Source organism: Solanum pennellii, chromosome 3 (assembly GCF_001406875.1).
Source record: "Solanum pennellii chromosome 3, SPENNV200".
In the NCBI taxonomy this organism is placed as follows: Eukaryota; Viridiplantae; Streptophyta; class Magnoliopsida; order Solanales; family Solanaceae; genus Solanum; species Solanum pennellii.
In genome coordinates, this window is record NC_028639.1 from 54,001,269 (window position 1) to 54,018,767 (window position 17,499).

The window sequence follows — 17,499 nt, forward strand, 5'->3', positions numbered from 1 at the left end:
CTTTATAAGTGAAGTAAAAAATAGCGACATTTAAGAAGTGTTGATTCTCCTTTTATTTCAAACATATTACAGTGCAACAAGTATTGTTTTCCTGCTACAAATCCGTTTGTCCATAGATCTTATTTCACAATTTTTAATGATATTTGAAGATTATTTCAAAAAACAAGTGTTCCAAAAACTATGTTCTTCAGCGTATTTACTTTTCTTTTGCCAAATATTTTCCTTTGCAACGTCCGCTCGAGGTTTTAAAGCAAAATACCTATTAGTGTCAACTATACGAAGCAAGTCTGAGATTTTTACCACATGATCAAACAAGCAATTCTAAAAATAGTACAAAGTACTTCCCACTTCTCATTTAAGTTACAACGGTGTAATATAAATAACATCCTACGCACCAGATAAAACTAAAATCATCTTTCAGCAATCAGGATATGAAATACAACAACACCCGTTTTCTGCAAAGGACGGCGCAGAATTGACACGGAAATGAAAGTTAAATGCTAATACACAAACTACACTTTCTTCCCATACAAGGAGAAAACGCTGGTCCTAATGAACCACCCATTCAGAGAGAGAGATGTCAAACACATAACCGCAAAGCTGGCATAACATCTAAACATGTAATCTCCGAATTCAAGTTGGTCCTACATAGAGGGTCGTTCCAAAATTTAGCTCGATCGATGAATTGGTAACATAGCCTTTGATCGTTAGTAATAAAGGTCAAGCGCACATAGTCTAGCATATCACCTGTAAAGATGCATAATTCAATGCTTTCCGCGATACCCACCACCTGACCTGGCACCAGGACGGCGAGCAAATTGCAGCCTTAAGTTGGGTGAATCACGGTCATGCTCGTCCAATTTATAACCTGCAAGATTGAGACATAGTATCTCAAGCCGCACACATCGACAATTTAGGTACAGACGCGCAAACATGTAATTTATTGTTGTCCAAAAACTGGCATAGGATCACTTTATAAAATTTATGCACGAAACCAACCCATGAAATTTGCACTGGAATTCAATCAGGCCATACAAAGTCAAAAGCATGTGAAAGCTATATACAGGCCGGCAAATTTTCTTTTACCTTAAAGGAACTCCAATTCCCTTTCAATTACTAGAAAAGAAAGTTTAACCTGAAAGTCACTCGAAGAAACAAGATGAAAAACTACAGAAGAGGTGAATAAAAAATGACTACTCCCTCCTTGTTAGAGTCGAGAAAAATGAGAAACATAATTCCTTTTGGCAAATAATAACTTTTTTGGGTGTGTTTCAATCGGACTGCAGATTTGCTCCCCACTAACCAAACGGAAAGGGAAGAAATAAGACGAACAATATCGATTAAATTGGTTGTCTAGGGCTACATATAATAAAAACAGTCATTTTTGTCTATGGAATCTTCTGTTTTCCATAGGAATAACTGGAGAATCTTTCATAGTAGAAACATAGAAGCTATAAGTCTCAGATGCACGTAGCCAAATAAAGAGTGCAATCACAGAAGGGTCTAAGATCAGATGCATCCAGTGAAAAGAAGAGAGGAAACACCACGAAATGATCGAAAAAGTACTAGCAGCATTTAAGCTAGCTTTCACAGATACTAATTAAAGGGTACTGCATAAGATAAATAATGGTCATGATTTGCACTTGCACTCAGGACAGGAAAACTTGCTAGAGAAAGCTAAGTTTCCTGAATTAGAAGCTATGTTAACCTTCCATTTCCTTACAGACTGACTTAAATGCCAGGTAGTTCTTAATTTATAGCCATCATTACCCAAGGCCTTAACAACCGAACAACTCTCCACTGCATCCCACACCTCTTCCTTCCCAATTGCCCTCTCTAGCCACTCAACTCAGTCTTTCAACTTCTTAAAAGTGTATCCCTACGAACTTTGGTTGTATCTCATCTATAAGTAAGCTCTGATAGAAGACTGACTATACTACAAGCTTAAAAACAGGTTAGTCACAGGATTAATTTTACTGAAGCCGGGTGTGGAAATCTCACCTTGTAAAGTATCCATAGCAGTGGCTGCATGGGATGGACTCATAAAATCAACAAAGCAAAGAACAAATGGATGCCCTCCTGGCTACACAAGTTGATGGAACAGAGAATTCCTGAGAAAACATCATAACAGAACTACGACAAGAAAGAAATATACAGGTGTGTTCTTACATGTCGTGATTCTTTGATCACCAGTCTAACTTCTTTGAAACCTACGAATGGTCGAAATATATCTGCAAACTAGAGTCAAAGAAAGAACTAGAATGGTAACTAAAATAGTGAAATGGGAGAAGCAGTATAGAAGGATACGTGACACCTCTCTTCGGGTGCAATGAGCAGGCAACCCCTCCACAAACAATGTACTGCTAGCCTCAGGTGGAAGAGGAACTTCTGGTCTAACACCTCCAAACCCAATGGTCCTGCTTCTAGCAGCAACTGGTTCTGATCCCACAGTACCCATAACACGTGGGCCGTCAATAGAATGACTGCCTACTCCATTACTCATGGAATTTGCAGAGTCACCACCAGCATACGAGGAAGTTTGCTGATAAATTTTAAACTATATGTTAGACTAGTACATCATCAAGGAACTGAGCATAAAAGGGCATGAAAATTAACCACACACAAACGAACCAAAGATTAAGTACCCCGCTTCGTAAGTATTGTTCATAGGATGTTTCAATAGGATCTGTTTCTCTAATGGCATGATGCATTCCTTGTACATCATTGTGGCTATGACTGCCAGGCATCTCAGGACCACTTGGAACATCTATGAGGTGACAACATAAAATGATGGTATTACTTAACAAAAAAGAAGAATTAGCAATACTCCAATAAGCACACTCATAGATAAACAAGCTAATAGGTACACATGTACAAACAATCAAGAAAGAGGTAACCTAAACTAGGCAACATGATGTTCAAACATTTGTCAGAATCAACAGGAGAGAGCAGAATGAAAACCAAGACAACTACTTGGAGAAGATTTGTCCACTTCCCCTCTTAATAATTCAGAAAAAATGTCCAAGGCCTAATCAACTGCTGAGATCACAGGATCTTAGTAGCTCAATTGATTGACTACCTTAACTTTCATTCCGTTGGTAAGTGTTCGATTTCCCACCATGTAATCCCCTCCCCATTTCCCCTTCCCCTTCCCCTTCCCCTACCCCCATTTTTTTAGTGCTGAGATTAATCACATTGCGTATAGATAACCATTTCTATCTGAGGAAACAAAAATTCCCGGCAAACAAGGTAAAGTTTCAGTTGATCATCAAATTTAGGCCAACCGATACAAAAAAATCACATCTTTAACTTGTTCATCTTACTTCTATGAATGAAGTCCTTACAAAAATATTTCTTTTCAATTGCTAGCACAATAAATACTTTTCTTTCCGACTGGACTAAAAAAAAAGGGAAATTTAACTTGAGCATTGGGATAAAATCATCACACCAATTAACCCTTTTCTTTACTCACTTTAATCTTACTAATCACCTACTACTTTAATTTTGTAACACCAAATTAATTTATGAACATAACCCTTTAAAAAAAACCCTAGCTTTTGCCAATTCAGGGAAAGAGCAACGATGTGACCCAAATTAGCAAAAATTAATCAGTTGAAAGAGCGAAGGGAAGTAGATGAAAGGTACCATTTTCGGTCCTCGGGCGTTTTGAGGGTACCGGAGGAAGAGATACGGGATGTATCCGGCCGTCGGTGACTCTCCAGTAAGCATCTGCCATTTCGATGGAGAGTAAAAAGGAATTAATGACCCAAAACAGCTTGATTTGCTGCTCTAAGATCGGAATTATACCCCGATTTTACAGTAGCTATAAATCCGTCAGCGATCTTTCTCTCTGTTTGTTTTTTTCCCCTTCTAATGTACTTCTAAGTTTTGAGGAAACAAAATACGAAACAAAAGTTCATTTCTCTTTTTAACATATCTTTTTTATCTTTTTTTTTTATTGTTGTAATTTTTGAAAGTCAATTTTAGAAAGTCATGAAATCAGCAAGATAAGGGGCAGTTTTTAGGCTATATGGGACAGGGCGATTTTAAAATTGTATGAATTGTGTTTAAAATGAATATTTTACAAAATTAATGCAGTGTGGGGCGGTTTGTGGATAGGGATATTTATGGTTATAGTTAAAAGATCAAATCGAATCATAATCCGAACCTAACCGATCAAGAAAACGAATATTTGATTTGATTTAATTAAGTCTGATTTTAAATTTTTTAAATTGACATAATTTGATTTAATTTTGATTTTACTAAAAGATTGCATAAATAATAACTAAATCGAACTTATCAATTAGATATATATATTTTATAATTATTTATAAATTAATCATAAATAAAATATAAATATTTTGTTAAATTTTAATTAACTTAAATCTTTAGTTTTACAATTTTCTCAAACCCAACACTTTAGTCCAACTATAACAATTCTAAGTCCAGCAAAATCCATTTTAATCTTTAGCTACGTTACTTCACATAAAATAGTCATTTTTCTCTTAACTAAATCACTTTTTTTTGTAATGTAACTCTAGTATTGCTTAACTAAACTAACAATTGTTTTCAAGTGGATCATTCATATACTAGGTGCTTGTGTCTATCGAGATACATATTTTCTCAAAAAATTTATTATTTTTAAATCGAATAAACTAGAAAAACTAAATGAAACATACAATTATTTTTTCCGTTTGGTTTTAGAAATTTAAAATTTTGACTAAATTAATATTAATTTATTTTTACTCTCAAACCTAACTAAAAAGAGAAATTATTAAAAATTCATGTTGGACAGATTCATGTGAGGCGGGTATATGTGGGTAGGATGAAAGTTGGGAACCTAAATAAGCCACAAAAAAATAAAAGTGACCAAAGTAAGCCACTATTTTAGAAAGTGGTATATTTTATTTAATATTTCAAACGTTTTCTGTTAGTCCATAACTGGTATATTTTAATATATAACGGAACTATTTCTTACACTTTATAAAGTGAATCTTTTTCTTACACTTTATAAATTGGAAGATAAACTTACATTTTACGAAGAATTTTTTTTTCCAAGTTTTGCTCTCCTTACGATGCTTTTGTAGTGTTTGTCATACAATTATATTGATTTGACATATCATAAAATAAAAAAATTATTACACCATGTATTTTTTTTTTTTTTAATTCTGAAATCTCATCTAAGCTCTATATAAGGACATTAAAATATAGCACATTCAACATCTTTAGTCTTCTATTATTCTTCATTTCAATCACAAAATAATGTCTTCTTAATCAAAAATTAGAGTTTCAATTTACTGGAATGAAAAAGTTATACATGATGAAAAAACTGTTTATTATAATCGACCTCCCAAATACAATACTAAATATTCTATTAATATCCGATATCATATATTTTTTTCACCAATTTATAAAAGAATGGGGGTATAAATAGTATTATTATGATTATAGTAGGAAAATACCTACTTCATTTTTATCACAAAGACAAGTAAATTTTAGAGAGTAGATTATCTATAATGAAGAATCGTTGACCGACTTTCTAAGGGTTTCAGATGATTACATAGATCAAATCAAGTTAACAATACTTGAAATCTATGTTAGAAAGAAGCCTAGGACTAGCCAACAATGTTCTCCTTTATCGGTCGATGTTCATCCCCAATTAGAAAATCATAATAGCGTTGATGGATTTCCGATAACTCAATCTACTGATTTTTCTAACATGACTCATTAACGAAATATTCTTACCGTTCGATATGATTTTGATTTGAATGAAGCTATCAATGAAAGTGATTGGTAATGCTCAATAATTATATTTCGATTATTATTTGTTCATTTTGTCAATTATTTATTAATTATATGATTTATTGTTGTATTATTATTATTATTATTATTATTATATATTTTGCAGCGGCTTAGTTCAACAAGATAGGAATATTACTTCAAGTTATGGACTAGATAATCATTTTGATCAGTCCTCACAGTTTGAAATGACGGAAAATACTGAGACAATCTCAAATTTTCATGTCTCGCCTATTTTTTATGCAAATGATTATCAGTATGTCCAACACTTGATTTTTTATTCAAGTAAGTTAATTGCATATGATAAATATTTATATTTTTTTTGCATATATGGGGAAAATATCTCAGTTGTATGACAAATACGACAAAACTTCATACCAAAACAAAATATTCCTTTTTGTAAAGTGTAAGCTTTTCTCCCACTTTATAAAGTGTAAGAAAAAGTTTCACTTACACTTTATATATTAAAATACAAACGTTATGAGACTAATGAAAAACGTTTGGAATATTGAATAAAATGAAATTTTTTCTTTCACTAAACTTATTTTAGTTACTTTCTAAAATAGTGACTTATTTATACGATTTTTATTTTTTTGTGACTTATTTAGATTCCCAACTCGTGGGGTGGAGCATGTTAAAATTTTTAAAAGTTAACATGTGGAGCAGAATGAGGCGGGTTAAAATTTTCATGGGTGAAGTTCAATCCGATCCGCTCCATCCTATCCCACCCATTTGCTATTCTAATCAATTTGTTTAATGTTTAAATTATATTATATTATATTAATTGGATAAATTAAAAAACTCCTAATTCATACCCTTTTCGATGAATTTTATTTGACACTTTCTAAATTTTAAAGTTCAAACAAGTTTATTTTTTATCGTAATTTTTTATAAAATTTTTAAATATTTTAAATTATTAATTTTTGTGACTTATAATATTTTTTTACGTAGTTTACATATATATATATATATATATATTTAAAAAAAAATAATTAAAATTTCATACATAAATTTTTAATTAAATTTAAATTATTTGATTTTCAAAAAGATGAAAAATATCATATATAAATTGAGACAAAAAGACAAATCAATTGAGACAAAAAGACAAATCGAGACAAAAGGAATAGTTTAACAATAAGCGAAAGTCTCACTTGAGGTCTACCTCATCCACAATAAGACACAAGAGTCTCTATCTAGATTGTATTTTCCACCCCTATTTTATCCTCCATCATTGTCAAAAAAGCAATTGCTAAGAAAATTCAATCTTCCTTGCAAAATTAGTAGTACTAATACTATTGCCACTTTTCCACGGTAGAACAATGAATTTGGCATCTCTAAATCAATTATCCCCTATTTCCTCCTCCTATATATAATTGCATCTTACTTATAATCAAACTTAAACCCTTCTCTTTCTTTCTTTCTTTCCTTTGTTTTTTTATATACACACTATTATCAATTAATTAATTAATTAACGGCGGAAACTGCTTCATATAATCACCCTTTGTTTAGCTGCAGAATTTGCCAGAATCCCATCGCTCTTCGAGATGATCTTCTCTCTAAACGCTTTCTGGTAATTACTCTTATTTTTTCACTACTTTTTTCCCTCTGTTTATTTTAAGTATAAAATGTACTATACTTGAATAGAGGAGAGATTGTTTTCGATTAAAAAAAAGATCAAATCATTTTTCCAAAAATTGCATTTAAGTTCAATTGATCCATACAACAACAACATATATCCGTCCAATTTCACAAGTGAGATCGGATAGAGTGTGGGCAGATCTTAAAATAGATGTAAAAATAGACTGTTTCCGATTTTTTTTTAGAAAGTCCAAATCGTCTTTGTAAAATTGTATTTAACTTAAATTGATCATTGATTAGGCGAAATCAGGTGGAGCGTACCTTTTTGGGCATGCTATGAATGTAGTGGTGGGGAAAAAGGAAGATCGAAAACTGATGACAGGTACCTTCAGTGTTGCTGATATATTCTGCAGCAAGTGTGGGCAGGAACTGGGTTGGAAGTATGTTAAAGCTTATGATCCCGCACACAAGTACAAAGAAGGCGGATTCATAATCGAGATTGCCAAAATTCTCAAAGAATATTAGTAATAAGATTTCATCACTTATTTATGTAAACAAGTGCTGCTTGATCGAGTGTAAATTAATAAGATTTCTGGTCATGCAAAAACACTACTTTTAGTCCTTTGTATGTTATCTATCATGCTGTTGATATGTAAGAAACAGGGTAAGCTTCTTTGGCAATTATGATGATTTTCACTTGTTAATGGATCTGGTATAGTCATCAAAATGCATATATACAATGTCTGGCCTAGTCAAGTCTCTTGCCGAGTCCGAAGCCTAGTATAAAATATTAACAAAAATTTCAAAACGGTAGGTAAAATTTTATATTAATCAAAATAGCGATTTTGCCGTTTTGGTTAATATAAAATTTTATATACCGTTTTGAAATTTTTAAAAATATTTAATACCCTTTAGGCTCTAGACCCGTCTCTTGCCCGATGTTTTATATTTTCGATTATTCTCAATTCGCCTCTTTTCTCTCTCCCAATATATATATATATATATATATATATATATATTTCTTTTTTTTGAAAATAACTCCTGCATATGTGATTGAGGTTGAAATTTTATGTCTTGAATAATTGTAAAAAAAATATTTTTAGTTTCAAGAATAGTGTTTGAATTTGGTTTATCGATAAATAAATAAATTGTTCCTCCGATTTCAACATTTCAAACACCCAAATCTACTCCACATAAGCTTAAAATTATACAATAAAAAATGAAAATCGGAAAACACTCTTATCCAAGGCAAGTTCTTTACTAAGATCAAGATTAAAATTTAAAATAAAATTTATTTTAATTTGTATTACAAAACGTAACACGTATGTTATCAGTACTATATCTTCTATATCTCATTTTTATTCCAAAAAATAAATAAATTATCTATCAAAAAATATATTCCTTATATAATATTGTTATAATTTAATCCTTCATTATAACCTACGCAGAGATTGTTGAACGGTCTTACTTTACCTCCCCGAATTAATAATAAAATTTATTTAGATAGTGATTATTATATTGAACATTTTGTTGTTTGTAGTGTGATTATACCCCGAATTAATAACAAGATCTATTTAGATAGTGATTACTATATCGAATATTTTATTATTTGTAGTGCGATTACACCGGATAGGTTGTTATGCTGCTCACTGTTGGGCTTTACCGTGGTCATGTCCATCAATTCCATAACATATATTTGGCCCAAAATCAATGGGCGGCAGAGCGGCCATGAAGTCGACTGCTGTACACAACAGTAAGCTCTCATCTTCCAACAAAATCAACTCAACCAAAGAATACCTACGTAGTAATTGTTTCATCTTTATCCCTTCCTGATTTTCATGCTGGTAGGTGAGTCCAAGCAAAGAATAACAAACCTTTTACTTTTTCCCCATTTTCTGCTTTTCCTAACCAACATAATTTTGTTGTGAATTTGTTTTTTTACAGCTCAGATTCTTGTAATATTGTATTGTTTTAATTACTAGCAGTCTTTATTTGATAAATATTTTTATATTGAATTGTTTTTTTTTTTTGCAATCCTGTCTTTGTCATATCACCTTAAATTTCTTCTCAGTTTCGTGATTGGTAGTATCACCAAATCCCTCATAAGAATTTCTATCGATGCCGTGCAAGTTAAACCTATCTGGGTTGTAAGCATTTTCTCTTTTAAGGTAAATAAATTTGTTTTTTTTAGGTCAATTGGCTTATTGCTTCAATAGGGTAAAGGGTTTAGTTTTATTGATTTTTCAGGTTTAAATCTTTTGTTTTCTGTAGGATTTGGTCATTTGAATTTCTGGGGTAAGTGATCAGTGAGGAATTTGTCATTGGATTTTTGTCGAATGGATGAATTAGTTGGACCTCGCTTGTACAGCTGCTATAAATGTCGAAACAATGTCTCTCTTCACGACGATATAATCTCTAAGGCGTTTCAGGTGATTGTTTTATATCTATGCCTCATTACTTTCTGTTGTGTTTAGTATATTTATGATTCTTGAAACTTCATTCATGTATGGTGGTTTAAGTCATAGTATTGCTGTCACAAGAACTACAAAAGCATATTCATTATGCTTGCTATCGTTTGTATACGGAATTAGTCGGGGTCAATTTATCGTTTCCTTTCATTTGTATGTGATCAGTGCTTTCAGATGAAAATTAGCAACCAAATCCCTCTATTGTATTGAGCTCAAAGTAAAGGATGGGCTTTAACTAGTAGTCAAGGAAAACCAAATGAGAAATGAAGAAAAATAAGGGGGAATAAAAACTCACTCTTATTGATGCTTTTTACAACTTTTCGACTTAATCCCTCACGGGGATGTAATGATTGTTATTTTTAAGTCCAAGAATTCCAAGTATCAACATTGAGCTGACAATGGGCAATTTTCTGTTTTGCACTTCAAGAATCAAATGATTCTTAACTAGTTAGTTTTTATTTGTGGTCATCTTGTTTCTGAGCCTCGTCCAAAGAAAAGAAATACTGTTGCTTTTCAGGGAAGGCATGGCAGAGCTTTTCTGTTTACTCATGTGATGAATATTGTTGTTGGGGCTAAAGAAGACAGAACTCTCATGACTGGTCTTCATACTGTTGCTGATGTACTCTGTGGGGATTGCAATGAGGTTTTGGGCTGGAAATATGAACGAGCTTATGAGCCTACTCAGAAGTACAAGGAAGGGAAATTCATACTCGAGAAATCTAAAATCGTTAAAGAGAATTGGTAGTCCACCACCAATTTCATTATTGATTTTTTATCTTAATACTCAATGTAAGTAATGTTTATCCTATCTATAATATCACTCACACTGTACAGAACATGCTGAACTGAAAAATTACAAATGTTGAATTGAAGTTTTATACTTTCTGTTGTTTCATATTACTCATTGGTATGCAACTCTGTTAATAAACAAATGCTATACTATTGCTTGAGGTTTTAATTATTCACAATTATCTTCAAACAGTATAGATAGTTTCCTGAAGAGCCTGTGATACTCTGTGGTATAGTTCTGCGATAAATCAGAGCCGATTGTAGACAATCCCTCTAAATGGCAGGTTAAGATGCCAATGTTAAACCAAAAATTCAGGCTTTTGTGTATGTCTACATCAGCCAGTTCTGGTGTCACAAAAAGCAATGGTTAAGATGGCAGAAAGTCTAGCTGTGACAATTGAAATTTCCTATTATAAGAGCTTGTAGAAGCTCTTGTTCCCCATAGTTAAGGTCTAATAAAACTACATTTTTTGGAGGAATGAACGGTGTAATAGGCAACTCACCTGTACAAGTTTGGTACTTTTAGGCTTTGAATAGGACAGATATTGCTCTATCTTCTCTTGCGTCTTGGGGACTTGTTCTCCTTGAATTGCACCAATCACCACAAATTTACTCCTGTTTAAATAATGCCAAGGGCATTAAACTTATTGGCAGTGGATTGTGAAATCACTGTCTCTTAAGTTGGTAGATCCAAGATAGACTAGAATAACATTGGTGAACAATGATATGACGAACTTGTCACTCCTTCGAATGAAAAGATGTCCTAAATCATATAGCTGTGGGTCGACGAACATTGAACAACAGAAAAAGGTTGCCTCGCTTTAGCACGTTTTGAGTATCTGTTTAACTGATCATTAGGTTCAGTTCTTGCTGCTTCTAGGAACAGAAAGAATACCAGTGATTCTTGAAAATGATAGAGACGCCAAGGGAAAACTATATTAGAAAGTAATGACAGTAGAAATTCAAAATTCCAAATAAAAGATCCTATTTCAGTTTCAACAGTGACTAGATCAAGAAGCAGATAGTTTAGTTAGAAACAATCTAGTGAGACTTACTACGGCATAAAAGAATTTCTCTCGTAAAAAACTGGCTTGAATTACAAAGTAGAGGTAGAAGAGTAAGAAGATGGGTTTTCCCGTGGTGCAGCAGCATTAGGTCTCCTGTGTACCACTGGAATGTTTTGTTGAGGAGGAGGGTGATTGTGTTGGCCTCTGTAAGTTACAATCACCTTGGTTGGGTCTTTTGAGCTTTGCTCAATATGTCTCTTTGCTGGACAATCGTCGACTTCATTACACGTATAGTAGTTCTTTCGGCCAGTTTGATTTGACCCATGCTTTTTCCATCTCCATTGATCCACCTTACTCAATTCCTCAGCCAATATTTCATGTCTTTCATGTATCTTTCCGCGGTAAATAAACAAGTTGCCTGACTCAGTAGTTGAACTTTGCATCGAGTATCTCGCCTTCTTCTTCTTCTTCTTCTTCTCCTCCTCATGTTCTACATTCACGAGTGGTGTGTTTGAAATAGTTTCAGTTCGGTTTTCAATTCTTGAATTGGTATTCAGGTTATTGGCAAGACTGATAACTTCATCTAACCCAAAGTAACGCTTCTTTTCCACGGCGAATGCTTCTCTAAAATCACCAACAGAATTTCTTTCTTCTTGGAAAAGACTTGTGTTAACAGAGTTGCCATCGCCATGAACACTGTTATCAACAAGAGCAGAGTTGTCATCCTCATGAACACCGTGATCGACAATAGCTCTAACAGAGTTGTTCATCTTGCTGCAACTTCTCACAATTGCCCCTAAATCCCAGTCATTTTCGTTTTCAGCCATTGACGACCTTGTTTTCAAGGGGAAGGCTTCATTCAGTAATGCAGGAAATTTCAAACCCAAACAGTTCGGTTATGGGCAGTTCACTTTTTTTAACTATTTATAACGAAATTTCAAGAATTATAGAAACAGAAACTTAATCACATTGTATTTTGAGAAAAAAAATTTATGTACATATATTTGATCAAGTGGTTGGAGGACACCAACGGCCAATTCTCATGCACCCAATTAATACTCTGTAATATTGCTCTTACATTTTAATTTCACTTAATTCATAGCCCTAAATAAGTGATATCAACTTTTTAGGATGTGTTTGACATGGAGAAAAATATTTAATTTCTTTTTGGGAAACTTACATAAATATACTATAATAAAAAAATATTTACCATTTATAGTAATAATATTTTTTTTTAATTCATTTATAATACAAGGTTAATACATATTACAAAGAACAATTTATTATTCACATATAATACAAGTTTTAATGATGGATAATACAGTTATCACACATTTTAATACACTTATAATACAATGTGACAATTTTTTACCAAACAAACATAATATATTTCAAAAACAATTATAATTCAAATATATTGCATACATAATTCACTTTTAATACATATTACAGATTTATTACAATATTGCTATAAATGGTAATAAACAAAAAATATCGCTAAAATCAGTAATTATTTTTCAAAATGTATTAATTTATGTAATTTTTCCTTTCTTCTTTTTCATATTTTCAATTGGTCAAAAAAATTTTGAAAAATATTATTCTAAGAATTTAAGTTTCTTTTTTTTTTTTAAAAAAAAGATCCGAGTAAAATGACTTTCAACATTGAAGTAGGTAAAATATATTTTACGTGAAATATTCCACATTTAAGTGTGTGTTTTTTACGTTTTAATAGACCTCGTTTTTACTCTAACTTCTGTTACGCCTATCTTACATAGCATTTCGAATATATACAATTGTTTTTAGAAGAATATTTTTTGCTAACTTACTGAACAAAGTAAAATAAATAAAACATTTACTTATTTTTCAAGAAAAGAAGTTATGGAAAATATTTCTCCGCCCATCAAACACACCGTTAAATGTTAATCATGTCACTATGTTACTTTTAGTGACATGTTTGGCCATAGATATATTGCTAAGAGTATTTGGAAAAACAGCTTTGGATTTTTTTTTTACATTGCATCTCTAATGTTATGAAATATATCAGACCTTTAAAGTGTTACATTGTTTAGAGATTGTTACATATTATTTCATAATGTATGCTATTTAAGCAAAACATATTTAAATTATTTTAATCTAGTATCAATGGATTAATGTGTAGTCTTTGAATCGATGAAGATAATATTTTGTTTAGCTTACATAAGATATTACCAAGACTTTGTAGCAACGTAACATCGAAACTTCATGACTTTATTTGTCATGCAGTCATTGTTTTTTTTTCTTTTTTCTTCAAAAATCATTTTACTTTATCTAATTAAGCTTCTATAGTCGTTTAGGCAAATATTATATTTCTTTGGTAAGATTTAATAACGTGATAAGTTTATATTTTAATACACTAATTAAGTATTTGAACCAATTTGAAAAAAAATAAATTATGTATTATAAGATGATAACTATTGAAACATATGTGTGGTCGAAGTGACAGTCAAAGGCATATATAAACATAATTATGACCCTTAAAAATTTTCAAAGTGCACAAAGAGAAGTACTTTAACCATTCAACTCTTAAATTAAAAAATAGATAGCTCCGCTCTTGATTAGATACAATATGACTTACTACGGCACAAAAGTATTTCAACTAACTTGAATTACAAATAAGGGTGTATATTTGGTTTTTCAGTTTGATTTTTGATTTTGTATTATTCGGTGTAAATTCTTGGTTTTTAGTTTGTTTTTTATAGTTTCTTCAACCGCTATCCTTTTGAGTGCACACAGGATAAAACCCCCACTCTAAAAATGCAAATAATGCAATAGCTCACAAACCATATAGGATAGGTAATCCACACTAGGCACGCCCGGTGCGATGAGCTCGACCCAGAAGGCAAATTCTTTGCTTTTGCTGGCAAGAGGTTTCGAATTTGAGACCTCCAACATTGAAGTCCCAAGTCCAAACCATTAGGCCACTACTCTAAAGGGTTTTAGTTGTGAAGAAGTGTAACCTAATCTAAATAAATTTGATTTTTTCTTTTGCGGTTTGATTTGTTTCAGTTCGGTTATTTAGTTGTATAAATAAGTAGAAACATAATTAAAGTCTTATAGATATATATATAAAAGTCACGATATTGAATCTTTTAAATATACTTTTGAATATAAAACACTAATAAAACATACAACACAATACTTAAAAGTATATTCAATTATAGATGTCCAAACATTAAAAATAAACAAAATCATAATGAAAAATAATACAAAAATAGTTAACTTTAGTTTAATTTTAAATTTGAAAACCAATCCAAATTAGATTTCGGTTCCGAATTACAAAGTAGAGGTAGAAGAGGGAAAAGATGGGTCTTCCTGTGAAGCAGTACCATTAGAATGTAGGTTAGAAGGAGGGTGATTGTGTTGGCGTCTGTAAGATACTATCAGCTTCCTTGAATCTTTTGAGCTTTGTTTCAACATGTTTTTAGAAACTTTTTCCAGTTGTTACTCCTAGTATTCTTTCTCCATCTCCTCTGGCCTTCTTGTTCTCCTCCTCCTCTTCCTCCTTCTCCTCGTGTTCTACAATCACGAGTGGTGTGTTTGGAATAGTTTCAGTTTGGTTTTCAATTTTTGAATTGGTGATATTCAGGTTATTGGCAAGACTGATAACTTCATCTAACCCAAAGTAACGCTTCTTTTCCACGGGGAATGCGTCTCTAAAATCACCAACATTATTGATTTCTTTTGGAAAAAGACTTGTGTCTGTTGTGTTGTTAACAGAGTTATCATCGACAAGAACAGAGTTGACATGAGCAGGATCCTCATGAACGGTATGATCGACATGAGCAGAGTTGTTCATCTTGCTGCAACTTCTCACAACTGCCCGTATACCCCAGTCATCTTCGTTTCCAGCCATTGAAAACAACTTTTTTCAAGGGGAAGGCTTGTTCAGTCGAAATTTCAGCTCGATCAAACAGTTAGTTAATATCTTTTCTCTTTTCTCACTCTACAAAATAATCTCTCTTATGTCCCGATGTCTTTCAAAGACAATATTAATGAGCAATGGAATAATAATCTCTTAAATTATCCTATATTTATAGGCCGGTGCTAAAAACAAAAGTAACTTTAAATATGATTACAATTTCAGTCCTTTTCTTAATAGTATTCAAAATAAAAAAAAATAATTCCAATCCTTTTCTAATTAGAACAAAGGCTTAATTTTTTTTTTTTAAATTAACCTTTCAAGATACTATAGCCCTCGAAATTTACACTTCCATAAAAATTAACACTTCAAAATGATGACATGTTTAACTTGGTTGTAAATAAGCATGTGTTGATGAACATACTGTCGACTGGGACAAGGAGCTTGCTTGGATGCTTTAATTGCTATAAGGCATAATACATAAATGTGCTCTTTAACTTGGTTTTAAATTATATTTATGACCTTCAACTTTGGATGTTCACAAATAGACACTTAAACTTGTATATAGTTGAACAAATAAACACACATGTCCTACATGTCATTTTTTGTCCTACGTCGTGTATTGTGCCATGTAGGACTCGTGTGTTTATTTATTTAAAAGTTGGATAGTTTAAATGCCTATTTGTACATTATGAAAATTAAAGGTCAAAATTAAAATTAGAACCCAAGTTTAAGATCTAAATATGTATAATGCCTTGCTATAATGCTGGATTCATCTGCGAATCAGGCTGTAGATATCTTTTCTATTGATTTATTATGACAGAAGAGGAGCAAAAAACAAACGATCCAATCACTCAAATCTACATTAAGTACGGATAAATGAGGAGAAGTTCTATTTTGAATCTTTTAATTAAAAATTAGTAAGTGTTTACAAGTTTCAACATCTAAAATCATTAAAGAGAATTGGTCCAATTTCATTATTGATTCTTTATTTCAATACTTAGGGGTCGTTTGGTTGGGATTATAAGTTATTTTGGGATAAGTTGGGAAAACTTATCCATCCCTATAATATAAATGATGAAACTGATAGAATATGTGTGTTCACTACTAGTCAATGGATTAGGTTCCTTGACTGAACCAGAAACACATTGCAAAGTAAATAACAATAATAGCACAACACAAGCAGTTTACGTGAAAACCTCCTTACTCAAGGACGTAAAACCATGACCTGTTGCACAAGATTTTCAACCTATTAATCTCATGACCAAGTAATCGACTTATTATTTGAAGAGCCTAAGCAGATACAACACTGTTCACTAAGCTATCACCTCTAGATAACTTAGACTTTTTCTAAGCAAATACAACACCGCCCACTAAAACACCTAATTCTAGATGATTTAGAATTTTATACAACACTGCCGACTAAATCAGTTACCTCTAACTAATTTAGAATTTTAGCACCAAATAACTATATGAGTCTTTTATAGATGTAGGATCAGATTTGCAATATATGTTCAGAAGAATATATCCTAAGACCACTAAGCAACTCTGATAGGTTCGAGTTTGATTTGAGGATGAATCTTCACTTTTCGATCAGCCTTTGTAAGAGTTCTTGAGAGTTTTCAAGTTGCAAAAACTAAGATTGTGATTATTGAACATTAGGATGATGAAGAATAGTCACAACCTTCGAGACCACGCCATTGATCGAGGTCTATGCCCTTTCTGCCACAGTTAGAGACTATGCACCAACTGACTGTACTTTTTCCAGCCTAGCAGTGAGGAGTATGTCAAACTGTGGACCAGGTTCTTGGGTTGTCATAGGTTGGAGACTGTGCACCAAACCACTTATACCTTTTCCAACCTGGCAGTGGAGAATATATATCGTATTATGAACCAGGTCCCTTTAAAGGGCCCTGGATTTGTCAAATCATCAGAACTAGAAATAACAGAAATAAATAAT

General features: G+C 32.2%; 4 protein-coding genes across 8 annotated transcripts; 2 read left to right on the forward strand and 2 right to left on the reverse strand.

The window, feature by feature from the left end:
* Positions 1 to 288: 288 nt before the first annotated feature.
* Positions 289 to 3,924, reverse strand: LOC107012415 (RNA-binding protein 2-like). 2 transcript variants are annotated; one of them, XM_015212257.2, is made up of 7 exons: positions 3,646 to 3,920; positions 2,646 to 2,767; positions 2,308 to 2,542; positions 2,170 to 2,231; positions 2,002 to 2,083; positions 748 to 868; positions 289 to 644 (listed from the first exon to the last, which is right to left on the reverse strand). In XM_015212257.2, exons 1-6 carry the CDS (start codon positions 3,734 to 3,736, stop codon positions 765 to 767), a joined length of 696 nt encoding a protein of 231 aa, XP_015067743.1. In that variant the 5' UTR covers positions 3,737 to 3,920; the 3' UTR covers positions 289 to 644; positions 748 to 764. The 2 variants fall into 2 exon arrangements, with proteins under 2 accessions (XP_015067743.1, XP_027771776.1); XM_027915975.1 differs by having other exon boundaries at positions 289 to 868; positions 3,646 to 3,924.
* A 3,343-nt stretch (positions 3,925 to 7,267) lies between these two features.
* LOC107013731 (protein yippee-like At4g27740) lies at positions 7,268 to 8,085 on the forward strand (the record flags this gene model as incomplete). The annotated part of the gene is made up of 2 exons (XM_015213605.1): positions 7,268 to 7,369; positions 7,678 to 8,085. Coding segments are annotated over 2 exons (327 nt in total), but the record flags the coding sequence as incomplete, so codon positions are not given.
* A 944-nt stretch (positions 8,086 to 9,029) lies between these two features.
* LOC107012855 (protein yippee-like At4g27745) lies at positions 9,030 to 10,742 on the forward strand. Of its 4 annotated transcripts, none has more exons than XM_015212805.2 (4): positions 9,030 to 9,130; positions 9,449 to 9,545; positions 9,649 to 9,806; positions 10,363 to 10,742. In XM_015212805.2, the coding sequence occupies exons 3-4, from the start codon at positions 9,714 to 9,716 to the stop codon at positions 10,588 to 10,590; spliced, it is 321 nt and encodes a 106-aa protein (XP_015068291.1). In that variant the 5' UTR covers positions 9,030 to 9,130; positions 9,449 to 9,545; positions 9,649 to 9,713; the 3' UTR covers positions 10,591 to 10,742. The 4 variants fall into 4 exon arrangements, with proteins under 4 accessions (XP_015068291.1, XP_015068290.1, XP_015068288.1 ...); XM_015212804.2 differs by having other exon boundaries at positions 9,066 to 9,221; XM_015212802.2 differs by having other exon boundaries at positions 9,067 to 9,225.
* A 222-nt stretch (positions 10,743 to 10,964) lies between these two features.
* On the reverse strand, positions 10,965 to 12,468 carry LOC107013458 (probable WRKY transcription factor 4). The gene is made up of 3 exons (XM_015213367.1): positions 11,735 to 12,468; positions 11,138 to 11,249; positions 10,965 to 10,979 (listed from the first exon to the last, which is right to left on the reverse strand). Exons 1-3 carry the CDS (start codon positions 12,466 to 12,468, stop codon positions 10,965 to 10,967), a joined length of 861 nt encoding a protein of 286 aa, XP_015068853.1.
* Positions 12,469 to 17,499: the final 5,031 nt, after the last annotated feature.

Bases quoted from the DNA above. Each gene is read 5' to 3' on its own strand.
- LOC107012855 (XM_015212805.2), top strand. From the start codon at position 9,714: ATGGATGAATTAGTTGGACCTCGCTTGTACAGCTGCTATAAATGTCGA. The intron at 9,807-10,362 runs GTGATTGTTTTA...GTTGCTTTTCAG, and splicing joins TAATCTCTAAGGCGTTTCAG to GGAAGGCATGGCAGAGCTTT.
- LOC107012415 (XM_027915975.1), bottom strand. From the start codon at position 3,736: ATGGCAGATGCTTACTGGAGAGTCACCGACGGCCGGATACATCCCGTA. The intron at 2,543-2,645 runs GTACTTAATCTT...AAAATTTATCAG, and splicing joins AACAATACTTACGAAGCGGG to CAAACTTCCTCGTATGCTGG. The intron at 2,232-2,307 runs GTATCCTTCTAT...TCTAGTTTGCAG, and splicing joins CACCCGAAGAGAGGTGTCAC to ATATATTTCGACCATTCGTA.
- LOC107013458 (XM_015213367.1), bottom strand. From the start codon at position 12,468: ATGGCTGAAAACGAAAATGACTGGGATTTAGGGGCAATTGTGAGAAGT. The intron at 11,250-11,734 runs GTAATTCAAGCC...TTATTTAAACAG, and splicing joins TACTCTTCTACCTCTACTTT to GAGTAAATTTGTGGTGATTG.